Source organism: Centroberyx gerrardi, chromosome 12 (assembly GCF_048128805.1).
Source record: "Centroberyx gerrardi isolate f3 chromosome 12, fCenGer3.hap1.cur.20231027, whole genome shotgun sequence".
Classification (NCBI taxonomy): domain Eukaryota; kingdom Metazoa; phylum Chordata; class Actinopteri; order Beryciformes; family Berycidae; genus Centroberyx; species Centroberyx gerrardi.
The window spans coordinates 12,451,757-12,479,477 of NC_136008.1; the positions used below are offsets into that span (position 1 = coordinate 12,451,757).

At 44.3% G+C, this 27,721-nt stretch overlaps 2 protein-coding genes across 2 annotated transcripts; both read right to left on the reverse strand.

The window, feature by feature from the left end:
- Positions 1–1,963: 1,963 nt before the first annotated feature.
- Positions 1,964–8,849, reverse strand: cacng8b (calcium channel, voltage-dependent, gamma subunit 8b). The gene is made up of 5 exons (XM_071905022.2): positions 8,825–8,849; positions 7,658–7,882; positions 4,588–4,671; positions 3,139–3,279; positions 1,964–2,766 (listed from the first exon to the last, which is right to left on the reverse strand). Exons 2-5 carry the CDS (start codon positions 7,878–7,880, stop codon positions 1,964–1,966), a joined length of 1,251 nt encoding a protein of 416 aa, XP_071761123.1. The 5' UTR covers positions 7,881–7,882; positions 8,825–8,849.
- Positions 8,850–22,063: 13,214 nt separating this feature from the next.
- On the reverse strand, positions 22,064–27,721 carry LOC139916229 (voltage-dependent calcium channel gamma-7 subunit). Its single transcript, XM_071905039.2, has 5 exons — positions 27,526–27,721; positions 26,988–27,074; positions 26,076–26,216; positions 23,477–23,622; positions 22,064–22,531 (listed from the first exon to the last, which is right to left on the reverse strand). The coding sequence occupies exons 1-5, from the start codon at positions 27,719–27,721 to the stop codon at positions 22,064–22,066; spliced, it is 1,038 nt and encodes a 345-aa protein (XP_071761140.1).

The window sequence follows — 27,721 nt, forward strand, 5'->3', positions numbered from 1 at the left end:
GAAGAGACCCAGTTCTCTTTTCGGCAAAAAAGAAACAAAAGACAGCAGTCTGTGAATATGTCTGTTATTGTTTTTTTTATAAACTTCGTGCAATACAGTGTTTGAGTTTATCACACATTTAGATAAACCATAATCATTTGTCTAGATATATCTATTCTCAACTACATACTATTCATATTGCCCACATAAATGCTATCTGTGTGCAGTTTTATCACATTATTCTTTTTCTCAAATGAAATCAAAGAAATGAAAATGTATAGAATCTGGAAGCGTCTGGTTGTTTTGTTTCTTCATTATATAACGTAGCGGGGTGTCCATGGTTCAACCCGGATCTGCAGTCACTTGGAACAGTTAAGGAGAGGGAGGGGGGGGGGGGGGGTTGTTTACTTGTGTATACATTCTCATCAACATAAACTTAATAGGTCAAAGTTCAAATTCAAGAGTCAGCGGTCACAGGGGAAGCACAGTGAAAAGAATCTTTGGGGAGGTTAGGGGTCGTCTCTGGCGATTCTGTTATTGGTCATGTGACAAAGTAGGGAAACACTAATCATGTGACCAAATGAGGGCAGGGGCGGGGCCAAGTAGGGAGGAGCAGGGTGGGTTGAGGAACCCCGCAAGAGTCCAAGAGGGGCAGCCTGTACCCGCACACAGCAACAAAAACACTTCACCCAAACCCTCCCTGCCCAAAATGCATACCCAGTTTGAACAGTGGTCCCGAAGAAAGTATCTATAGACTTTACAAATATATGTATGCGTAAATTACAATGTACATGTATCGCTTCAAAAGTTTTCTCTATTGTGTTTTTTTAAACCCTCTTACCCCCACATATACATATTGTATATTTTTTTGCCAATGCCATTGAAAATGATGAGTTGCATGTCTGTTCTGAAGAACTCACTTTGGGACTCTCCATAGAAAAGATGAGTAGGTTTTTGTTTTTCTGCTCAGGCAGCAACCTTTACCTGATTCTGTACAAATGTATTCTATGTCTCTTTTCTCTGCTTCCTCCAGACAGAGGTTTCTGTTAATGCCCAAGAACAAACATCTTCAACACGACTACAGCTACTAGTACTACTGTTAACACTGATTAGAATGGAAATAAGACTAACAGAGGCCCATAGAAAACTCAGACTCATAATAACAATGAAGTTGGTCAGTTGTCCCAGTCACTCACATTATTGTTGCATTTCATTCGGTAACAATATTGGAAGACAATGTACAGTATTCACATCTGACTTCATGTTATAAACGGTTAAAAAAAAATCAAATAAAATGTTAAATTATTTATTAGGGAGACTAAAATAATAATAATAATAATAATATACAGCCTCTCATTCTCCCACATATTGTGCACACTCATGCTTGACACTTTGACACAGTTACATAGCTCACTGACAGTCCCAGTGGCTCTGCATGGAAGAAATTCACAGTAAAAGTCGTCAAGATCTAAAATCAGAGTGAAAAATCATGAAAATTAAATTTTCATTCCAAACTATTGTGTTGCAAACAGAGCTAGCTTGTAATAACGCTAAGAATAATCACAACAACAATTTACATTAATGATTATCTGGTTAAATTAGCAGTAATATTGCACAAAAAATACGTGGAACATTTTCATAATAGCCCAAGGTTAATTGCGTTTGATCATTAACAAAATAAATCATTTCTAGCGCATTAAAATATCAAAATAGTTTTATTGTGAAAGTTCATTGTTGTTGTTATTATCACTCTGTTATTACTCATCTTCTTTTTGTTCTCAGTGAGATTGAGTAGACTATTTATAACAGTGAACATGAAGGGAGAGATATAGCATTTCAACCGTCTGTCTGTCTTTCTATCCATTCTGACCCTGACGCACCACAAGAAAACCGCGCTCCCCTCTCCACTCCGTCTTCCCTCTCTCGCTACTACCCATCCTCTCTCTCTCCCTTCCTCCTCGTCTCCCTCTCTCACCCCCTCTCTCTACACAGGCGTTGTCTTCCTATTGAGGGTATTAGAGTTGCTCTCTCTATCTCCCTTCAGCCTGTCCAGAGTCCCCATCCCTCGCTCCCTGTCTACTGTGGACGAGGAGAAGGGCGGAGGGCCGGAGCCCACCGAGTTGGGCATCGGCGCGTTGGAGTTGGAAGAATTGGAAGGGTTGTGGGACTTGAGCGAGGGTAGCGTACCGCTCATCATCACTCCCCCTCCCCCTCCACCCCCGTCCTTGGGGAAGCAGTTGTGGAGTTGGTAGAGCGTGGCCCGGTCCACCGTTCCATACATGGGTGGCAAACCGCCCAGTTTGGGGTCGCGGGACAGCGTGTAGAGGGAGATGTCGCCTCCAGCCAGGGCCGTGTGGGAGCGAGAGTGCGGGTTAGGCAGCGTGGACACTGAGATGGGGCCCTGGGAAAGGAGCGCCGAGGGGGGCAGGCCGAAGTTCTTGCCCCCGCCTCCCCCTACGGGCGAGGGGTCTCGGGAGCGGGAGGGGTCGGTGGAGCGGGACGAGGAGCGGGAGCGGCGGCGGAAGCGGTAGCTGGGCAGGCGGAGCATGGCGTGCGTGGTGCTCTTGAAAATGTCGGTGCGCGAGCGGCAGCGCAGCTCCTTGTTCTTCTCGATGTAGATGTTGACAGCCAGGACCCCCACCATCTCGGCCATGATGAAGGACAGGCCTCCGAAGTAAAAGGACCAACCGTAGGAGTACTGCCACTTTTTATCCTCGTCCTTCTTAGGAGAGATGTCCCCCAGCGCAGCCGAGATGTACACAATCACGCCAATGATGTTACTCAGACCTGAGAGAGCACAGAAATATGGTATTTACAGCAGATCTAAATAAACTAAAACAGACCCACTTAAGTTACTAATAAACACAAGTCAGACTTACATGTTTACGGCATACTCAACAAAGACAACAGACGAGACAAGACAAATGTGAAAGACTTAAGGCTAAACACAACTAGAGACTCACTCAAAACAATGCATAAAAGACCAAGACACATAATATTGTCCAGACCACCATTCACATATGTACGAAGACTGGCACGCAGGCAGACACATGCATATAAACACACACACACGCACACGCACACACACACACATAAGAACACATGCACGTATGCACACGCAGACGTGCATACAGAGTTCTAGAGGATTGCACCAGTTACCTGCAGCCACAAAGAGAATTCCTGCCCCCAGGATGATGTTCCTCTTGCTCTTATAGAAACGACTAGCAGCGATGCACATCCCTCCCATCAGCAGCAGGATGGCACTGAGGATGGGGAAGATGTTGGAAGCCCTGACTACCCCTACAGACAGAGAACAATGTTAATCTACAAGCGTTAGGAAGGAGAAGGAGCAGATGAGAAGAGGAGCAGACGTGGGTCAAATAGTATCAGCTAATAATTCTTGGTGTCTGTTTTAGCCTATTTGGAGTACCAAATGGGTGGGGTTTACCACATAGGACAACACTATGAGTGCCATGAAGTAGACAATCACAGGAACTGACATTGGCATTGGAGTAATGCATCGGAGTGATGCCATGGAAGAACCATTTCTGGTTCCACAAAGAATCTTTCAGACCAAAGTTCTTTAAAGAACCATTTCAGCACTCCTTTGCATAGCCTCATTTGCAATTGCACAATATATACTATGGAGGGGTTTGGTTATTTTCCACATTTATGCCATCACCCACCATTAACCAATAACCAATAACTAAGAATTAAGAACCTTTTAAAATCCCAAAAGGTTCTTTGTGGAACCAGAAATGGTTCTTCTATGGCATCACTCCGAAGAACCATTTTCGCCTCCAGCACCTTTATTTTTCTGTGTGTATACCTGACCTTATCTGAATCGTCTTAATGCAGTAAACCCAACACATCTGGTGCAATACAGCAGATTGCAAACAAACATTAAGATTTATTTACAAATGCTTTTTAACCCAGGTTTGGAAAATGACAGAGCAGAACAACGGACACAAAGAAAAGAAAAATTGGTAAAGTGATGATGAGGAAATTAATTACTCAGTGCCAGGCGCGTGATTGAATCAAACCCTTCCCGTGTGGCCTTCAATACTTTCAGGAGGTCTGCCAACCATGCACACACATGCACACACACGCACACACAAGTACACACACACACACACGCGTGCACACACACACACACACACACACACACACACACACACACACACACACACACACACACACATTAACACTCCTCTCTCATCTAGGACAACTAGGCCACGGGAGGGAAAATGCCACCTAAATGCCAGCAAAATGCCTCGGCAACATTGTAAACAGAACACAAGCTTTTCTTTATGTATGCACAGGCACACATGTACCATATCATAGAACAGAAAGATATCACTGCAGGGCACTGAGTGTGAACTAGGGCAGCCCATCTCCCCTGACTTTCTATTCACATAGTCACATGTTTAATTCACGCACAGGCAATCTTTTGAGGAATGAGCAATAAAGACACCAGGCTTAAAAAGTATTGGACAGCAGTTCCACCCTTCTATTCTCTTCATGTCTGGCTTTCCTTCTGTTCGTCTTATCCGTGCTTCCCTCTCTCCCACCAGCCATACCAGCCTGGTGATGCTGGTGTTGACTTACGTAGGACATACTCTGCCCCATCATGGTCAAAGTCTGCATCCTCTGGGAAGTGGTTGATCTGGGAACACACTCCTCTCTTCACCCCTGAGATGGAGAAGAGAAGAAACAGGGGTGACCAGACACAACAAAAGACAAGCACTCGTATCTGCAACCTTAAGAAGAGAAAACTGCAAATATCCTCCCCAGGGACAATTTGACTGACACAGGAACACAGCCATATCTGTGTTGGAAAATCTCTCTTTGAATCGAAACCTTAGGCTATATGCTTCGTTTTTTAAATTAATTTTATATGCACATTTGTTGCTCCTTGCTATAAAAATGACAAATTCAGTTGAGGTACTGATAATGAACAGTGGAAAGGCTAACAAAGGTAAATGGCACTACTAGGAAACACAAGTTAGTAACATGCAGTCTCCACATGAAAAGACACACACACACACACACACACATGTAAATAAGTATGCAGACACACAGCACACAGGCAGACAGATAACTACCCGCCGGGGTCTTGCATCTCTACTGTAGACAGACAGACGAACGGAGGGACGCACGCACGATGATGACAGCACACCACTGGTGCTGATGGATGGATTTGTGAGAAAGATGGAGTGATGGAATGATGAGACACAGACGGAGGGAGAGACGGACAGATGTGGGGTGAGCTGGTCTCTTTCTCACAGCTCTTATATTTCCACAGGTTGGTCTGCAAAGAAAGAGATGGAGGTACAAAGGGGAGGGTCATCAGCTGAGCCACACTGGAGCCACTGTAATCATCTTGGATTCAGACTGTTTCAGGTGAAAGACGCCATGACGCTCATATACCTTCAAGACATCTTGTTGAAACCTAAAAAAATGGCTGTAAATTGGTATTTTAGGCAGATTTCCTCCAACTTCCAAGAGCTCACTGCAGGACTGATCATTTACTTCCTGAGTGACTTACCAGATGTTATGACATGCTGCACCTAATCCACTGCAGGTCTATCAGCAACCCATCACAGGACATAGAACTACTACTAAGTCCTATTAGCCACCTCACTCAGTGCCAACCCCACAAATTTGCTTATGTTTGAACAATAAACCCACAAATAACCAAAAGTAACCAAGTGACAGGTAATTCACTGTGACTCCACCTTTAGCAAACCTGCAGAAGAGACAGAGGAGGAGAAAGCTCTATCCACAGCAATATGTGCCACCCACCCGCAGGCATAAATCTTTTAGAGCTAACATGTCCTGCATTTCCACTCCACCTACACCTCACTGCATCACTGCACGACTACTGAGCATCTATCTTGGCTGAATACTCCACAGACATCAAGGATACTTGACCTCTAAGCCATGCCAAGACACTGTCGGCTTTGCTGCACCACAAAGAGAGAGAGGAGAAAGAGAAAGAGGGAGGGGCAAGAAGGAGAGAAAGGAGTGAAAGATGAAATATAGTGTTGGGTGGAGTAAAACAGAGGGGTAGCAAGTAGAGAAACTGAAAGATGGGGATGTGAGGCAGTGGAGGGGGTGGGGGCGGTGGGCACTGCAGCAGTGCTGCAAGGGCTAGGGCTTATCTCTAATTGGTTGCTTTGTTATCAGGAAGCTTAGAGATGAGGACAAATTAGCTTTGTACAATGACCAAGCCAAGGATGGGCCGTGGATGCTTCATAAGGAGAGCCAGGAGGTTTTCCTGACCACACGACCTCGACAGGAAAAACTACCTCAGTTTGTATGTGACCGGAGGCACAGATAGCTAACTCACACCACCCACTTGGCCGAAGCTGCTTCCCTGTTCAGTTGATTCCAGCCCTTACTGTTGAGTGTCAGCCAGGCAGTGTAATGTATAATGAATTAGCGGCTTGTGTCGCAGTGACAAACTGAAGATTGAGAGATGGCTACTGCCAGTTTCTGTAGCTTCTGTCACTTAGAATCAGAAGTCGAGGGGCAGCAGGGTGAACATGGGCCTTTGTTTCAGCACTTGAATCAAATTACTGCAGTCTGAATCAAAGACAATGATTAATGGATTATTTTGACTGAGGGTTATGCATGAGTATCATGTAATTATATTGCAATTATGCAAAACTGTTTGCTTGTCACCATGGAACCATCGAACAAATATGAATGGAGTGTGCATGCAATGGTGTTAATAATGATTATTGTTATTACAGCATTGATGCAGCTCTATAAAGCAAGCAATGGAGTAACCAAATGTCAAGTGAAAGGCTGTTTAGCTAACACTACTTAACTTCAGTCTTGGTGTTCTACTTGTTCACATAGGAAAGTAGCAAAGTTATTTTTATGATCCATTCAACAGACTGATTTTAAAAAACACATGCCGACTGAAGGAAAATTCTTAAAAGCTTTGAGATACAAGAAGATGCAATATTTTAATTCCACAGCCGTGATATGTGAGCTGATAAATTATGTTGGATCCATCACAATGTCCAGTGCTACCCACTTAATTTAGGTGTGTGTTAAATGGACAAATACTAGGCATGGAGGAGGCAGTGACAACAAAGTCTGAACACTGTAATCTCTGCCTCTACTTTTTTGATGAGCTGTGGACAGTATATCACTAAATCCATCTGCCCTCTACGCAGCAGCAGACAGGGGGCCCAGTTGTGGTCGACTTCCCCTGGCCCCACTCCGAGCATCACTTCAAGTCACACTAACCCCAAAACCCTCGCAGCTCCATCTGAATTATTCCACAGGGCGAAATAGAAACAACCAGCATCCATTCTCTCCTACTTGACACATGACAAATATGGTTACAGAAAAAAAAAAAAAAAAAAGCGCTTCACTGTTTGGGTCATTCAGGCACAGTAAAGCTCCAGTGCACTCTAGTTCATTCCTCTTGCTCAACCTCAAATCGCTACCAGTCCTGCAGGCGAGATGATTTACTCCGACCAGATTTGGATGAACATTAAATGCTGGAGCTAAATTGGAGCTACAGGTAGAAAGGAAACCATATTGGCCTACATCAACTTTCCCAGTCCCTTCTTCACTGAAGTTACAACAACCAATGCGACTTTGCCTCTCCAAATCCCCACCCAGAGACCCAAAATGTCTCCCATGCCTGCGTCCCTACCTTCCAGGCAGCATATCCTCCAGAGGCCAGAGTGGGTGAGCGCCCCGGGGTCCTTCTTGTCCTTGTTATGGGGGTCGTCCTGGGAGATGTTGGCTGTGCTGTTGCAGATGAGGGCACGGGAGTACAGCCAGTAGTCCGTCCCTATTGCCACCGTCATCAGGCCGAAGGCAGCGAATGCCCCCACGGTGGTGAGGAGGATCTGGATCCCCTTCTCACACACCATGCCTGAAGAGAGAAAGATAGGAGAGGGAGGAGGGAGAAGGAGCAGGAGACGGAGGGGGAGGAGAGGAAGAAAAGGGTGGGGAGAAGAGAGAGGAAAGGGAGACAAAGGGGAGGAAAGTAGAAACAAGCGTTCATTGTGAAGTTAGTGGAAGAGAAAGAATGAGAGAAGGAGGCAGAGTGACCAAGGAGGGGGATATTTATGAGTGGAGATAAGTGCAATATTGCGAGAAAGCGAGAAAGCCAACATGTGGGAGAGACGGTGAGCGGCAGGAGGAGGTGAGGGGTGCGGATGGGGAGGGATAGAGGGAGGCGATGAGGAAGATGAGAGAGCGAGAAGGAGGCGGATGAGGGAGGTGCATAAGTGGTTCTATGATGTGTCCTTGGAGGAGAGTTGGATGACTCTGCTGACTCCGCTTAACAAGACAGAATTGATGTGGAACACAACAGATCACACCCTCCCAATCTCAGTCTACTCCATATTCATGACCCTGACACCGTTCTCCCCCTCAGAATCAGCAGGGCTGGAGTTGAATACACAAACATATCCTGACCCCATACACACACACACACGCACGCACACACATGCGCGCACACACACACACAGAAGGTAGTCTTTAATAACAGATCTACATAAGATCACCTTGTACCTGTTATATCTTTATTAGGGGGGGGCAATGGGGTGCCTTAAGCTAACTTTTAACACAGATGCACCCACATGCATACAAACATGTGCACACACACACACTCACACACACACGCACACAAACTCAATCACAGCTCATCACGTGTGTTTGAGCTACAATAAAGTTGCTTCAGTGGGACTCAAGTTGCTACAGTAAACTATAAGTTCCCTCCTACTTTACACTGACAGAGGTTATAATAGAACTCTCCGTTTCTACAAATTGAAGCACATTTGAAGGTGTGATGCTCCTGCTTGACACTTACCTGACGGCGAGTTTCTATCCTTCGACTCAATTTTGAAATCTTTCTTTTCCTCGTCAGTGAAGAATGTGCTGTCCCCTCAATCCGGACAGCATCCATCGACTGTTTTCACTCTCTCCCCTCTCTCCTTCTTGCACTCGTTCACTCTCTTTTGCCTCTATCTCTTTCTCTCTCTCTCTCTCTCTCTCTCTCACTGGGAAGCTGTGCTGGTGGAGGTTGTGGTCTGGACGGCTGAATCCCTCTCCGTCCTCTGTTAGCAGAAAGCTTGCACCCGGGAGGACATGGTCGCTGGTCTTCTGCACATGAAACAGAGCAAAAGAAAGACGGGGAAAATTAGTAGCCTGCCCAGTTGCATCACATGTATTTTTATACAGAAATATTCAGTTTAGAAATCTGTGTTATTAGGCCACAAATTTGCAGATGGTATGTAAGCACAGAGGAACTAAGTAAAATATCAAAACCATGTATCCAAAATGGCTCATCCTGAAGAGATCAAACAGTCTAATTAAAAGTTTAATCTCTGTGAAACGCTGCATATTGCAGGTGCTGCATTTTAATCTTGCAGGAACATATCAGTACTGTGCTAGAACAGATAGAGTAATTATAGTAGTGACAGAATTATAGACTAAAAACAGAATGACTCCAGAGCGAGTTGTACTGCATCTACTCTGAATAAGAGGAGCAAGAGGGGGAGGCAGAGAGGACCAACCCGACATTGTTACCATAGCAACATTGAATTCCAAAGTCTGGATCAGCATAGAGCGAGGGGGGAAAGAGAGAGGGGCGGGCGAGAGATAGAGGGAGAGAGAGAGAGAGAGAGAGAAAGAGAGAAAGAGCGAAGGAGAGAGAGCGAGGACAGAGAACAGAGAACAGCTAACAGAGATGGGAAAAGGGACAGAAAAGAGGGGGAATATTTCAAGTCACTAGCATCAATGTTGACTCTGAAACACAGATAGACAGACAGCGCTAATGCTCTATCAATAGATATGTGTGTGACCACTGCGACACAGATGCTCCCAGACACACACACACACACACACATAGGCACACAAACACACACGCACACACTCACGCATACACATGAATAGGGATGACACACCATCACTTAGAGATGGAGGAGAAAATTAGCAGTAACCCCAGTGTCTTTTGCTCAATAAATAAAAAAAACGACAAATGTGAGGAACGATAAAGTAGCACACATTATTTAACAAACATAATTTAGCAGACATAATGCACTGCGGTCTAACTGTGTTAATATTTGATGATGCAATATGGCACCGTGATCAAAATAGGTTACATCCTGTTTGCATTGTGAGACCCAAAACAGAGCTGCCTTAGAGACAGAGGAGAGAGAGAGAGAGCGTGTGTGTGTGTGTTTGTGTGTGCCTGTTTTTATGTGTGTGCAGATTTCCTCTTCAATGCATCTGAGGATGGGTCTAGTCCAATCTTATTGAATCCCAGTAATGTTCCCCTCAGCTCCCCTCAGTTAGACAGTTAGCCTCATATCTCTGCATTCAGGCTCTTTATTATGTAAACTGTCAAACGACACCACCACAGTGTGGCTTATGTATACATCATGGGTGCATATGTGCAAGCAAGCATGTGAATGTGCCTTTGCGTGTGTGCGTGTGTGCGTGTATGTTTGTGTGTGTGTGTGTGTGTGTGTGTGTGTGTGTAGTATGACCTTCCCACCCTATCAACATACTGCCTCCCCCAGAGGAAGTTACATCTCTGGAAGGGATTATGCTATTTCCACAGCCAAAAAACTCCATGTGTGGGTGTGTGTGAATGTGTGTGTGTGTGTGTGTGTCTGTGTGTGTGTGTGTTGTGTGTAAACGGGGTCTTTAACTCCAGTATTTAATGAATGACCTTAACAATAACCTACTGAGTTATTCCCTTCAGCTCAAACTCCCTTGTGTATGGGATCATAATTGTCATTTAATTATCTGTAATTTCTATTTTCCTCCAATAATTAAGAAAGAGGGGAATGAGAGCAAGAGAGCGTGAAAGAACAAGAGGGCGAGAAAAAAAGAAACTGTGAGAACTTAACTAAATGGATTTGATTAATGGCAACAGTTTTGGCATGATTGGGTGAGAGATTTTGAGGTCATTTCTGATTTGGAATGCAGATGGATTTGAGAAATATAATTATAAGTTTGCCTATCAGAGAGAAGCCCATAATGCGGAGCTTCCCAAAGCTAAGTTATCCTTATAGTGATGCTTTTATGTTTGTAACACTCAGGAGGACTCTGGGCTAGCCAGAGGCCAATTAGCTACAGTAGGATGTACTGTAGGGACGAAGGCCTGGAGCTTGGCTTTGGAAGCTAGCGGCTACAGCGCCTGTTATGGGACCAGGCCCTCACATGTCAGATGACTTCAGATGTAATCAGACCTAGCTGCATGACTCATTTCCATCACTACAGAATACCTTAGCTCATGTACAAAATAAGCACAGCCAACGAGTTGTTGCTCCAATAATGCAGCCATAAATCACACAGGAGATTTGGATTTTGTAGCAGCTGCTCCATTAGCTATTCATTGCATAAATCAACTACCAAACTGCTTGTTGAATAAATGATGACATCTTTAATAACTTTTTCCACACACGTGAAAAGCAATGGTTCTGTGTGGGCATGCATGAATATTTTCAATATAGATACACAACACATCAATCCTACCAAGGGTCACAGCAGACTTTTGCACACACTGATGTTTCTCTTGCATGTCCAGCAGAGGAAATCTGTCTGGTCTCCAAATAACCAAAAATCAGGACTGGAGTCAGTGAAAATGACATAAGCTAAGACTGATTGCTTGATCAAAAAAATGCACTAGGCCTACTTACGATGACAGCTCTAAAAATACAAGCAGTGTATTCTATTCTGAGTATTTCATGGAAGCAGTGAACATTAGACAACATGCCTAAATATTCACAGCAGAAACAGTAACATAGCTGAGGTAATTTCTCTTCTTAATCATGAGAGGAAAAAGCTACACACCTGAGCACATTGCTGAGTTTACACAGCTGGCACACACACACACACACACTTACACTCACAACACACTCGCACGCATGCATGCACACACGCACAGACGCACACACACACACAGGTGCACACAAAAACATCGACACGCAAACAAAACCCCTGGCACGCAAGCGCATATGCAAACGCAAACCCCCACAATTGTCAAAATGATGACGGAATAAAATCATAAAATAGGTCATCTTTAAAAGACACCTCACAGCATAGCAGAATCCCCATTTAGCCAACATGAACAGTCCACCAAGATCCCCAGACTCCATGTGACCAACCCCCTGCCTGTCTGGGCAGAACGGCCTGGGGAGGCAGTGACAGTAACACCTTGGTCTAAGAGGCTCCCAAAATAAAGTGTCTCTGGATGACCTGACGCACATGAACCCACGAACATATGCTCAAACACATGCACACGTGGAAGCATGCACATGCAAACACACACACACACACACACACACACATTCATAGAGAAAGGTAGTCTTTGACAGCAGATCTAACATAAGATTACGCTTTAATCTTAATGATAAGCTAATGGGGAAACAAATTTTTTTTTTTAGAATTTAGGGTTTTGTCAATGTTAAAGCACCCATGCCCCCCCCCCCCCCCCCCATTCTCTTTGTTTACCCCCCCCCCCCACACACACACACACACACACACACACACACACACAGACACAACCCCCAGTCAAGGGTCTTCAACCAAAATGTAAACCTTAAAGATCGAAGCAAGGCAAGTTTTAACATTCAAAACAGACAGCAGCCCTATACTTCATAATTTTGGAGAAACATAGGCACTGGCTTACAGGTATGACATTCATTCAAACATTCATTCATGAGCTAACTATTTATACTGATACACCCAACCTATTTTGTGTATGTTCTAAGACGCAGCTGCTGGACCAGTTGCAACTCAGATTTGAGCAGTACAGCTCAGGAGAATATAGCCTAACAATGTTAGCCACATAGGCTATTTCACAGAAATCCTGGGAATGGTAAAAATGCTGCTGAAGTTCTGTCTGGCAAACTTTGTTGTTTTAATATACACAGCTGAGGCCTACACACACACACACACACAAACACACACAGAGTCAGAGAGAGAGAGAGAGAGAGAGCGTACACACCCTTTGTGATCAGTGGAGAGGCTGTGGTCGCAGGCCCCATGTTGTGTGCCTCCAGTCCAGTGAACATGCTCGCCTGTCAGACATGCTGATGCTGTGTCTGCTGTATGTTTACACTCCACGCCTCTACACAGACAGGTTGGCGTATATCACTAACACTATATGGTTCAATCACAGGCACTCACAACCCTGCTCCCGAAGGCTCAGCTGACTGCATGCGAAGCACTTAAAACACCAAAGCTGTGGGTTAATTGATGCATGGGTCACAGCCATTGAGATAGGGGTCAATTAGAAAGCTTTGGATAAAAGCCTCTACTCACTGGAATTATAAATAATGCTGTGTACTGAATCAGCACAATCACCGTTTATTTTCACATGTCTATATTTGAAGCCTATGCTTGATATCCTGGCACTCATTTAGGTACTATACAGTTTTATCAGAACCAGGGTCAGAAGCACTTTAATTACCAAGTACAATAAATGTACAGGAGTTTGTTTTGGTGACAGTGGTGCAGAGATGTGTTCAGAAGTTAGAGTTTCACAGTAGTGTGATTAAACAGTGGCATTTTGATCACAACCATTAGGTCCTATAAGATCTGTCATGGGATCCTGAGTTCATATTTAACATGCCAGGTGTCCGCTGTGGCTCTCACACACTGCTGGGTTTCCTCCTGAGCTCTCCTGAAGAGAGGGAGAGGAAGACTGTGAAGCCTTGGACCATCAGAAGAGACAGCAATGCAACACAGGCATTGATCCTCTGAACAATTGCTACATGACAGATGTGATGATCATTGCAGAACTGCTTCTCCTCAAAGAGAGAGAGAGAGAGGGAGAGAGTGAGAAAGGGAATGACGGTCCTGACCACCCAACCAGCACTGAAATTACAGTGAAATAGCAAGACAAAAGGAATGGAATCAAAACGGAAAACGAGCGGAAACGTTCAGAAGTTACAGATATTCTTTGCGATTGTTCTGGGTCGCTCGTGCATTAGCTGATTATGATTTGGCCAGAGCCAGACAACAACTAGAGTCTGTGTGGGCTACACACCAGTATTGACTGCAATGAGTCACCTTACAATGTAAATAGCAGATCTTAGAGTTGGCTGAGGCGTTTTGAGAGTAATCCAAAATACACAGAGACAACAATCAAAGCCACACACACACACTTACACACCACACACAGACATGTTAACACGTGGGAGGCAGAAGGACTGAGGGGGTGGGGTCTACCACGCCTCGGTGACAGATTCACTGATCACTGATAGGCAATAGAGAGCGGGATGAGGAGTTGATGGCAGCATGGTCTCTTATTAACCTATGTCAGGAAGAGTTACACTTTCTCTTCATCGTTTGGGGAATGCTTGATTTATCATTGCATGCACACAGTAATCTATAATGCCATTTAAGGTCATGTGCAAGCATGTGGCTTAAATTTGTACAGTCACAATGAAAATCCCTTCTATGATTGATTGTAATCTTGCACTGTTATTGAGAAAACGGGATGAATGTCATTGATTTATGTGAGCTGCACATTTATGTTGCATGATTAATACAGAATACCCCTCTTGTGCAATTAAGATTCCCATCCATAATTCTTTAATTACCAGTAATTACATATAATTAAAGTCAAATATACACAAAGGTGACACCCACATTCTGCATAACCTATCACAACAGCACTTTTCCAATAAGTGAGTTAGTTTCAATATCCTGTGGTCAAAAGATTCAACTTTGTCCACATGACATTGGCCACATGAAGGCATGATGGAGTCAGAGCCAAACAAGTTCGATCTGTCTTACAACCTCAGGACCAGGGCGCTGATGGCTGCCTGTGCTGGCCATTCCTCCAGCTCAAGAGACGCAGCCCCTAAATCAAGAGCTCAACTCAGCCGGGAGAAGCATGTGCTACTGGCCACTAGAGCAGCAAGTGACCACTTATGGAGAGGACTGACATATTAGGTTATGTCACATCAGATAATCCTACAATACGTTGTGGATGGTGCAGTGCACACTCATATAGCGGTTCCATTCAGGCATTTTATTCCACCTTTAGCCCAGATGTGATCCAAGCTGTGGTGATGAATGAATGATTGAAAGGGTGCCAGATGTTTGGTGAGGTTGCCTCTATGTGTGAGAACACAGAGCGCAGGTTGGCCAGGGAGAGGAGGCAGAGGGCTGACAGCAAATTGATCTCAAACAGCATCAGATAACATCATGTGGTCCAAGTCCAACATGAAGCTAAGATGTTGGCCCTGTACTGTAGGCATGCCGTGAGAGTGCAGCAGAAGCTGTGCAGACCAGTGACCAGACACATGCGAGCTCACTGCTACATAAGATTTCGACAGAGGCTGAGAGCGTGCAAAGCTGAAATATAGCGATGCGGACTGCAGTGCATTCATTAATAGAGTAGGCTACACACATCACCCTGCCTGCATAGGCTACACGGCGGAAAATGGACGCCTAGCATCAAGCGACCGGCACAGGGCATGAGAGAAAACTCAATGGACTGGGACAGAAAACACACATTAAGACACACGTCCACACACAATGAAATAAGTCCGATTCTCTGATAGGTAGCTGGCCATTTCAGCACGTAGGACAGATATTTTAGTCCCACACCTGCGGTGCGGATTCAGGCAGAGGCTGAAACGAGCTATTATAAGGGCTTTCATTTGCATAATGGACATTACCATCGCTAATTATAGGCCCGCACAAATAGGAGGGAAAATTGACATTCAACGTTTAGTTAATGAGCTAGTAGAAAGGAAGTCTGCGAATTATTATTTATTTTTTCAAAATTCCGTAGTCTACACTGTCAGTATTGCTGGGCTAAGTTGCGGGCAACGTGAAACAAATCAATGTGGCGAGTAAATTACACTGGACGAATTGTTATTAGGCTGCCAAATAAAAACAATTGTGAAACACTGTAATCCTGTAGGCATTGAAGGATATTGTAAAGAGGTCTTACCTGCAGGCTTATTATTTCAGAGATTCGTAGCGCGTCGCACTCCCAAGAAGGAGAAGAAAAGCAGATGAAGAGGAAAAAAGAGAGAGGGGGTGGACGGTAGATAGGCTAAATAACGGGTCTACCGAGAGAGAAAAAAATAAATAGGAGGGGGGTGATTAGAATTAATGAAAATAAGAAACATGCGCTGGACTGGATTCGCAAAATCTTGACTAAATTTAAATCAGCCCTATGATGGAAAAGGTTTAACAGATACAAAAAAAAGGGGCTAATACAAAACACGTCACTGAACACGGATTTGTCTACAGTGGATGTGGCCGATGCTTGTGTGTACTCGGTGAGAATGCGTCTCCCCCTCCCCTCCGGTTGGGCGAGCGCTCGTTTGCTCTGTCTGCTCCTCTATCTATTTCTCCCACACTACTGAGCCCGACGCAAGCAACTTGTCGCATCCCACCAAACTCCTCAATGATGTGAATGATGGATAATATCAGCATCAAAATAGGCTGAGATGCGCTATGTTGGGCTTTAAGATCACGGCTCCCCCCCCCCCCCCCCCCTGCAAAGGTTTAACCCCCTTTCACATTGAGGGAATTGCTCTGGATGTGCTTATTGGAGCGTGTGCCGTGCGCATATGACTGCATGTGCGTGTGTAAGTAGCCTAATAGCCGTGACCAGGTTATGTGTGTTATTGATGTCGATATGTTTTTTTTTTTTTTTCTTTGCTGGAGAGCGACTCGATGGAGCGCCAGTGGGACATTTTCCCTCTATGGTGATGAAGGCCGCGCTGGCGGTTCTCGGAAATGCAGGGTTTGGAGCGGCAACAGCGCAGCTCCGCAGAGAGAGAGAGAGAGAGGGAGAGAGAGGGAGAGAGAGAGGGTACAGAGGGAGAGAGAGAGAGGGAGACAGAGAGAGAGAGAGAGAGAGAGAGAGAAGGGGGGTGAGTGAATGAGAGAGATGTGTTAAATCATAGAGCCAAACATCCACAGGTCAATAAAGAGGGGGTTTAATACTAAGAGAATGATATTATTCGGGCTATACCATCATTATTTTGTCAAAATGAAGTCAGAGTTGAGGGATCTCATTGTTTATGCCTGTCTATAGGCCTAATTATGTCATCCTCTAATCTATAAAAATACATAGCCAGTGGCTGAGCTGCTGAGCGCACACCCGTTAGGCTGCACAAAACTGAGTGGACAATGACCTTCAATAGCTTTAAAATGGCTTTGCTGCCCCGTTCACCCCCTTCTCTCTCTCTCTCTCCCACTCTCTCTCTCTCTCTCTCTCTCTCTCTCTCTCTCTCTCACACACACACGCACACACACACACACAAACATACACATACACAAACACAGAGAGGGGAGAGGGAGAGCTGGAGAGAGCTAATACAGAGTGACAGGTCTTTCATGCAGTAATGGTGATGGTGAAAAGAGAGATCCACTCAACCCATACTGCTGCACACACACACACACACACACACACAGAGGCAAACACACGCGCGTGCACACTCACTCACGCACACGCACATACGTACACAAACACGACAGAGAGAGAGAGAGAGAGAGAGAGAGAGAGAAAGAGAGAGAGAGAGAGAGAGGGAGAGAGAGAGAGAGGGAAGTAAATACACACAAACAGGACTATACATACACACAGTGAAATGGACATTATTACAGAAAAGTGGCCATACAACCACAAGTCACAATCTAATCTCAATTGTTTACACCAGAAGTCATGCTTCATTTATCAGGAGAGCCGCTCACACACAACACACTCTGAATCCTAGAAGTCAGACAGCAGAGTGCACATGCTTTTTAGTTTTATTGACCTGTGGATGTTTGGCTCCATAATTTAACACACATCTCTCTCTCTCTCTCTCTCTCTCTCTCTCTCTCTCTCTCTCTCTCTCTCTCTCTCATGCACTCAATCCCACCACTCCTCCCACACACACACAGACATTATAGAGTTATTTATTATTTGTATCATTTGCATTATTAGAATTTTTTTTTATTAATCTTGTATGCAATTTCCCTTTAGTTTTAGATTAAGATAGTTTTCAGATGGGGATATTAGTTTTAGATTATAACGTTCCAGAAATGTTTCATTTCACTTCACTGTATTTAGTGTCAGTTTAAAAGGTTTTGCCTTTGCTGGTCAGTTTAATTAAATTTTAGTATTTTGCCCAGCATGTGCTCAAAATTAAGACTACTATAGAATGTCCATTGTATGTGTCAATTCACCTATAATAATTGTGGATGTTATTCATTTCTACCTGGCTCTCTCCTTTATTTTACTCTCATTTTGACCTTGACCAAAAGACTGAAAGTTCTCTCTTGAAATTCTGATATTTTACATAACCTATGTTTTTGAGACAGGGATCATATAGCTCCAGTCTCATTTCAGTTTTTTCATGCACTTGTCATTTATCTTACAGTTTATTCAAATATTTTTAATGTTGTGTTTTAGTCTTACGCTAGTTATTCATGTATACACGCATACACACACATACACAGACACACATAGACACACACAGGCACATACACACAGACAACGTTCCGATCAATTGTTGCCCTTGGGCTGTGGTGGCTTGCCGTGACTGAGGAGGGAGCCTATAGTTAACACCCAGTGGTTCACTGCAGTGCAGTGTGCCTCCACTTGCAAGCTCAGAGTTTGGCTGTTGCCAACGGTTCCTTCCATCACAGAGACCAGGCAACAGACAAGCACACCATATATCATATTCATTTCAGTGCATGCTGGACACATCACACATCCAGGGCTGGGGTCGGTTCAATGTAAAATATAAATTGAAAATAAAATTTACATAAAAATGAGAAAGATTTCATTTTAAATGATTGGTTATAAGAACCTTTTTATAGAAAAACGTCACACTTTAAAGCTTCAAATCCACTTCATGAAGTGATTGAATTGAAAATGAATTGATCCTAACTGTGAAACATACAACCAGAAAAATTAGACACAGACACCCACATACAGAGGCATAGGGGACACAGGGTGAAATTAACCCATTTTAAAAGTTTTATTATCATATAGCAGAGGAAAGTGAATGACAGATGTCAACACTCCCAAGAACAGTGATCTTATCACAATTGGTACTGAATTATGTAACTCAAGATTATACAGCATCAATTCCATTGAAGCGTTGAGAAGCAAATCGTTTTTGTTTTTTTGTTTATACTCGCATTTTTTGTAACAAAGATGGTCATGTGCAAGAAGACTTGGCTATATGCAGAAGTAAGCGCAGCTACACCCTTTTATGTAATCGAGACAGAGAAATAGGCTTGGGGTAGAGAGGGAAAAACAAAGAGGTACAGAGATGAAAAAGATAGAACTGCCACAACTGAAGAGGCAACAAGGCTGATTGCAGTCTCCTGAATAATCAAATGGGTCTAGCAATTAAAAAGGGAAATGGTGGATGGAAGGAAGGAGAGAACAGAGAACAGCAGGAACCCAATCTCAGCAGGCTACAGTTACGAAGGTCCTGATGTAGTCTAAAAGCTAAAGAAGAAGGCTTGTGACCAGAGGGTTCGAACCTCTTTACTGGCAGGGAAAATGTAGGCAGCGAAATACTTTAGTCTCTTTCAACAGTTACTGCCGAGGTTCCCTTGTGCAAGGCACTTAACCCCTAACTGTAACAGCAGACGTCAGCAGTAGAAGGCTGCAGTTGCACTGGGCAGCTCCTCAGTGTGAATGTGTGTAACTGTATGAATAAACAGCACATGCATGCTCAACAAAACCCTTCCCTGCATAAAGGCTATAACTGATGATGTCTCCATGGTCTCACTTTATATCCTCTGCTGTAAATACTTGTCATGTCCGCCCCCCCATCTGCTGTACGTCATCAGTGTTTCTCCCTCTCTCCAGCATCACAGTGATAATGAAAACCAGCCCTAACATAATAACTCTGTGCTTTAATCCTCACTATAAGTCTATCATATCGGCATATTTCAATGCATGATGTGCAAAAAACAAACAAAATAAATTTAAAGTATAATACTACTGTTTTTGACATGCAGGTCCTTTGCCATTCTTGTCTTGAGAGGAGTTAACACTTCAGATTATTGTACTACTGATATTTGAGAGCAACTTTCTACAATTTGATCACAGCAATAAGTTTGCATGAGTATCTGAAAATGAACATTATACACCACAAAAAACCCAAATCCCCCTATTTGGCTATAACACGTCAAAAGTGACTCTTCCTACATCGGCCCATAAAACAGCCTGTTATAATAATTTTCTACAACAAGTTTCAAGCTTATATCTAAATGTGCTTCATATACCCCAAAAACATACAATAATTACTATGTTTGGTGAAAATGCCATTCTAACCCATGAGGGGTCACTCAAAGGTTCCTACATCAGCTCATAACACAGCTTGTGATGAAGAACCTCCAATAAATGGTATTTACATGCTATACTTAAGTAGAAGGAAGTAACTTTTCAGACAAAAGTTACACCTTAGAGCTTAGCATGGCATTTTCATCAAGTTACGTAGGTTTTAGAGATGCTTAAGGTACATTTTCAGAATCACCAGAAACCTGTGGAAATGCTGAATTGTCTGACATGGCAACCAAATATCTTTGGAATAAGCGGTGAAATAAGATGACAAACAGTGGTCTGTAGTGGCAAGAATGGTATCGGACCCACATGTCAAAAGCACTGGCATTATCCTTTAAGCAATAAGTGCAAATGTAATCAATACTTTCGTCATGTGAGCTTTCCAGATATAAAAACAGCTAAGAAGCTTTAAAAATACCTCTAACCAGTCTTTAAAGCATTCATCTGATCCTGTTTTGTATACTTCAAAATGACATTCCTCTTTATTCCTGCCCTTCCATCACCAATGGATAGGCAAAAGCTTCCATCCGACCCATCTGTGTTGCCCCGGCGACCGACACAGAATGCAAGTGAGTGAGGAAGGAAGGGTGCATGAAAAGGTTTTGAACTAGGCCCAAGGCTGAGGTCCAGGGTCAGTACAGGACAACGGCCAGTAGAGGGCATCAGACTCCTATATCCATGTTGGGCGGTTCTCTTTTCAAAACTGTTTAACAGGCTTCAGCATCCACTGCGTCCAGAGAGGGTGTAGTTGGTTGTAGTGTGCCTGTTGCAGTGTCTTAGTCCAAAGCAGAATGAGTCAGGCGTTTCCTCGATCTGACTTGTTCAGATTGTGCCAAAGCTTCATTCATAATTTACAACAGCAATATAGAAGAACTCATATGCAATCCTATGTACAACAAGTTAGAAATTCGTATCTTAAACAAATATGTAAGACATAAAGTTGATTTCTCCTCATGATATTTCATACCATCATCCATTTCATTGTTTTTTTTTATAAAGGATAACAACATTCACATACAGTATTCTTATTTCATAATTACTCTATTGTTAATTCAGAATTTGTTATTCCTATCAATAATAATAATAATTGGACTTAATGAGTTATGAAACTGGAATGATGATGTAAGAAATTCAGAGAAGACAGGAATATATTTTACCACATTACCATTGGTAATAAGGTAATGCTTCATCGTCCATGTATTTTCATGTATTATTTATGTATAAAACTATGTGCATCCTCAGTCTTTGTGATCAGTGTTTTGCATTGTACATTTCCAAGTGCATACAAATTTCCTGCAGCACTGCAGTATCTTGGTATTATACCGCAGCCCCTCGCTCTCCCTGTCTCTCTCTCTCTCCCCTGTATCTCCTCTGTCACTCAACCGAACCTCTAAAGTCTTTCTAGGAAACACTTTTTCTCTCTTTCCGTCTTGACAAACTGAATTCCTCTTTTTTTTGTTTTACCCCCCTCTTCTTCTTTCTCTTTTTCCATCACTGTTCCTGCAAAATGTTAACCCTTTCAATCTCCAGACCTCTTTCTTCCTTCGTTCATATTGTTCAAAAGCTACATTATTCTCTTTGTTTACCCCCCCTCCCACACACACACACACACACACACACACACACACACACACACACACTCTTCTCTGCCCCTCATCTGCACCCCCACATCAGCCTTTGATTCTCTCACAGCACTTACTCTCATCCTCACCTAAATGTATACATGACTATGGGGAGTCAGTGCGTCTCTCCTCCCCTCCCCGACGCTCCCTCTTTCTAACAGGGGGAGGCGCTCATGTGCATGTGTGTGTGATAGTGTGGGGGGGGTACGGGGGACGGAGGCATGGCCATGGGGAGGGGCTGGGCCGGGGGGTGTGAGGAGTGCGACCTGGGCAGGGTGTGCGTGGAGGGGTAGGCGGCGGACGGCGGGGGCATCTGGTAGCTCGCCCCGGAAGAAGAGCCGGACAGCGGGCCTCCCATTCCCCCGGCCTGGCCGCCCGACTGCATGTTGCTTTTGGGAGGCGCCGGGGGCGTCTGGTTGAGCTGGATGGAGATGTCGCTGGAGGCTTCGGAGGCGCTGCGGCCTCGCTTAGGGGGAGGCCACGAGGATTCTGGGTGCAGGAACTGGCCGCTGTAGTCGCTGCTATCCGACAGGCGGGGGCGGTAGAGGGCAGGGTGCGGGCGGTACATCTCCTCCTCAGCGTAACGCTTCATGAACAGATAGACTGACATCACCCCAGCTCCCTGAGAGAGAGAGAGAGAGAGAGAGAGAGAACAAGTGAGGGAAAAAGAAAGAGAGAGAAACAACAGAGAGAAAGAGATGGGGAGAAAGAGGGGGCAGGGAGAGAGGGATTTGGTTATATGAATAAACAGGGTTCAGAGAAAGAATAAAACTGGAAAGTAAAAACTAACAAGTGAAGAAAGCATGCATGCGGAAATGAGATTAGAAGTGAAAGATAGGGAAGAGGTGTGGAAAGACAAAAGGGATGTGTGAGGATGAAAGGTGAACGGAGTGTGTGTGTGTGTGTGCTCTGTGTTGCTGGGGATGGAGGGGGATGAGGGGGGAGGCTGGGTGGGGCTTCTTTTAAGCTCATTTTCAAATGCATAAACGATGCAAAGAAAGGCAAGAGGAGGTCGGAAAGTGGAGGGAAGAGAAGAGGGGAAAAAGGAGAGGATAGAGGAGGAGGGGAGGAGGAGAGGAGGGGGTTAGCGCACACTGAACTGTCCACTGCACCGCATTAGAGCAGTACTGCTGATGATGGGAGAGAGGCAGGAGGAGGAAGGGGGAGGGGAGAAGGAGGGAGGATGAGCAGAGAATTTCACATGAAACTGCATCACCGTACACATGCATGCACACACACGCACACACATACACACACACACACACACACACACACAAGCCCTGCAGTGCTACAGGAACTGGGCATATCCATTGACACCCCTCTATACCATATATATCTATGCTTTGTACCCAGAATACTAATCTTATTACCTGCTTGCACACTCAGCATAGAATTCTCCAGGACAAATCACTTGCTCCATAGAAATGAAAATATATTCTGTATGTGTAGCATATGTACACATACCACTCCACTGAGTTTCTATCTCTCTCTCTCTCTCTCTCTCTCTCTCTCTCTCTCTCTCTCTCTCTCTCCCACATACACACTCTTACACACACCCCGCACTGACCTCTTTGAGCAAGAAGGAAGAGGCAGCGAAGGCGAAGGACCAACCATAGTGGTAGTGGAAGAACTGCTCTGGTTCCCTGGGCCGGTTCATCACCTCGTCATTAATACTGGAGATGTAGAGCACCAGGCCCACCACCAGACTGAGGCCTGCACATAACACATTAGCAATGACAGAGGGAGAGAGAGAGAGAGAGAGAGAGAGAGAGAGAGAGAGAGAGAGAGAGAGAGAGAGAGAGAGAGAGAGAGGGAGAGTGAGAGTCAGATACAGAGCGTAACAGAGACAAGAGAGAGCAAGGAGATCATTATGCAACCCTGACAACCGAGAGAGAAGAGAGAGAGAGAGAGAGAGAGAGAGAGAGAGAGAGAGAGAAGAGCGAGAGAGAGAGAGAGAGGGGGGGGGGAGATAAGAGCGAGATAGAGAGAGAGAGAGAGAGAGAGAGAGAGGGAGAGAGGTGACATTAACATTGACACCAGAGGAGATGGGGCGCCAAGTGACCACACCGGACACTCAGCTTCCATAACACTGATGAAGGGAGATGGGAGAAAGACCATAGGGAGTGAATGTGTGCGTGTGTATGAGAATATGTGTGTGTATGAGAATAAGAGAGAGAGTAAGATAAGCAAGAGAGTGAGATAGAGGTTGAAAACTAGAAATATTATGAACAATTTTTAAGGTCAATTTGTGAGAGCTGAGTGCATCATGCTGTGAAAAATCTAGTGCAGTTAAAGGTCTGCAGTAAACACTCAGTAGGATGAGCCTATGGAAAACAAGCATTGGCTTTTAAAGCTGAGGATGAGGACCCTCTTCAGAGAGAAGCCACACATACAACATTAAAACCCCTCTCTTTCCAGCAATGCCCACGTGCGCTCCATCCTGCCTTGGGAATGAGAAATGCATGAGACACGACATATGGTCAACAAGAATCAATATTCAAAGAAAGCTGCATTTTGTAGGCAGTGAATACGCAATCAAGGTCCATTTAAACCAGCATTCATACTTTTAGCTTTCAGAGAGTGTAAAATTATAATGCACCACAAGCTGTCAAGTGGTTACGCCCTTTACATAGATGGCAGGTCAGACGCTGTGTCGTCGATGTAAAATTGAAAAGCGTGGAAAATGTGGAAACCATGCTGCTGTCAGTCATGCAGTGGGAGTACATCTTTATCTAAATAAGTAACACCAGAATACTAAAGCGGAAACACACACACACATGCACACTGAAAGGGAGAGAGAGAGCATGAGACGAAGGCGAGAAAAAGATAGAAAGAGAGAAAATGAGTGCATGCTTGTACATATGTGTGTGCCATATGCCTGTGTGTAGTGTGTGTGTGTGTGTGTGTGTGCAAGAGACAAAGTCACAAATTCAAGTGAGAGAGAGAGGGAGAGAGAGAGAGAACAACCTCTAACCAAGCTGAAACGACTGCGGCTTCATGCTGTGAAATTGAATGTTTTTTTATCACCCTCTCTCCCTCTGTTTAACTCTGTAATATTAACCAGAACATGGTGTCAGCACCCAGCCGGTCGAGACCAACTACAATATTTACCAGCCCACCATGTCAGTGATGCTAGTGGAATAGGCTCAGATCACTCAATAGTCCACACACACCACCGCAGCCACAATGACTCAGAATAGTGAAAGAATATACTCTGAATGAAGGGAGGGAGTAGGAGTAGGAAAAGGGAAGGAAGAGAGTGGTTGGCAGGAAGAGTAAAGAAAATAGAGTCTGGGTGAACAAGAGAGGGGGAAGGCAGAAGGAGGAAGGGAGGGAAGGAAGGCAGGAGGAAGGAGAGGGATGGAGGGAGGGAGGGGGGTTCAGAGAGAGAGAGAGAGAGAGAGAGAGGCTTAGTGCAGCAGAATATTTAACCGCTGAGCAGCAATTCGACACACTTGCCCCCTTTTATCACCCTATTATCAAAATACCTCATAAAGTAAAACACTGCCGCACTTTTAGCACAAGCTATAAACATTACATAACTCCCATTATGTAACCACTATTATTTTTGACACCCTTTATCAGCACACCCCTGCTATGGCAGGCTGGTGTTGTCATACATGCTTCTCTGGGAATTGTACTGCAGCTTCCTTCTCAAATGTGAAGTGAAACAGTCTTCAGTGAATATGAGCTCCAATCTGTTCTGAACAGTCTTTATCCTTCACTGAGTACAAGAAACGGCGCCATTACAGCCACCTGCTGTTCAAGAGGGATAACTACACTAATGCAGAAAAATCAGCTGAGCAGCTTGCATATGGGGCTTAAGGAATACTGCATGCACATGTTTGAAATATTTCACAAACCCTAAGCATCGTCCCAAGCTCAGTTTTTTTTGCCCTTATATTCCATGACAATCTGAGGAAAGGCCGATCTTAAATATGCCGCCAGTTTCACTCCAAAGTACTGCAAAGTCCAACGAACAGAGAACTTTCACCCTGCAGGAGTATTTAAAACGGATCCTGGTGACAGTCTACACACCTGCATCATACACTAAAAATAGAGCAGTGATGGAGTGTCTCTATGTGTGACACAGGACACACCAGGCAGCGGTAATGAATCACAGATTGAAGGAACGGTGACAGCAGGACATGAGTAATGGGTCCCACCTGAGAGGATGAAGAAGATACCGGAGACAAAGGCCAGGATGGTGCGCTGGGGCCGGATGTGTCCGATGTTGCTGATGACGAAGGCCGTGAAGACGAAGAGCAGCGACACCATTGGGAAGGGCGTGGCTGTACGCACCATCTCTACGGGGGGAGAGGTCACAGAGTTGGACAAAGCCGGTGGGATATGCAACTAAACTGTCGGAAAACGTCCATGAGATACTGTATGTCCCTGGACCTTTTCAAGCGCACTGTAAGTACAATCTGATTTGGCAATGAAAAAATGCAATATATGCTCAATTATGAGTTGCTGCCCAGAAATTACTACCTACTATAGAGTTTCAGCACAGTATTATGCTAACACAATGCTCTATTACAACTAATTTTGTAGCATTGAATATTCGCTACTACCTGAATAGTCACAGAGTGAAAAACCTCATCGGGCCCCTAATATTGGATTTTATTACAAAATGAGTAATCCACCATTTGAAAAAAATGGACTCTGGTAAAATGATTACTGCCATGAAAGTTTGGCACATTACTGTTAAAATTAAGAGTCAGTTTATTTTGAGGATAAAATCATCTTTGAAATATTGACTGAGGAATTTCAGGTAGCAACATTTTTCCAAAATGGATATAGAGCAGGTTGGAATGAAATCCCTGATATACAGTTACACCTCCTTTAGGGAAACTATTGGCAAAAATGTATGTATGTGGCTAACAGGATGATTTTCTGGTACAAGGAACACATTTTCTAAGTCTCAAGGCAGTACTACATTATACAGCTCATATGATTAGGGTGAGAGATATTATGTTCATATTTCAGTACCTACAATCAATCAGCAGGGGGACTCTCCAGTTATTCATAACCTGAAGAAGATGTGTAATTTCAGTGGGTTGCTATGTTATACTCACTGAGAATGTTTGCCGTGTTTTCAGTGGTGATCTCTATATCTGGTTCAGTGAAGTACTCCGATGCTACACACCTGCCATTTTCTGATCCTGAGAGGAAACACAGAAAATGGAAAATGCTGGAGTTTGCTTTTAGGATCAAAGTCAGCGATGCGTAAAGAAAAAAAAACAAAAAACGTGTGGGTCTCTGCTGTCCTGCTCACAGGTAATGTTTATGTTTTGTGACAGCAATGATTCTAGAGGCTAGAAAGCTTTCCTCCTCGCTCTCCTCCTCTTCTTGCTCTCTTTAACTCTCACTCTCCTTCTCTCTCCTCCTTTCTCTCCCTCTTTCCCTGCATTCCATGTAAAGATGCTTACATATGCGGACACATGTACTAGCATTGTTTGCATGTGTGTCTATACATGTATGTGTGTGTCTGCTGTGGTCATAGTGTTCACTCATTTGTCCATGTGAATATTTGAACATGTCGCTGTGTTCACATGCACACGCCAGTGTTCAGGTGTGCTATTCTGTGCGTGCGTACAGTAAGTATCTCCCTACCAGCCACGAAGCAGACTCTCCAGAGTCCTGAATGCAAGGCCATCTTCACCTCCATGCTCTGGTTCTGCTGCAGGATAATGCCCTCCACCATGATCAGCCAGTAGTCTGTGGACACGGCCACCCCCACCAGCAGCAGCCCACAGGCGCCAAACACCGTGGACAGGATGGTCAACGCACGGCTGCTGCACGAACTCAT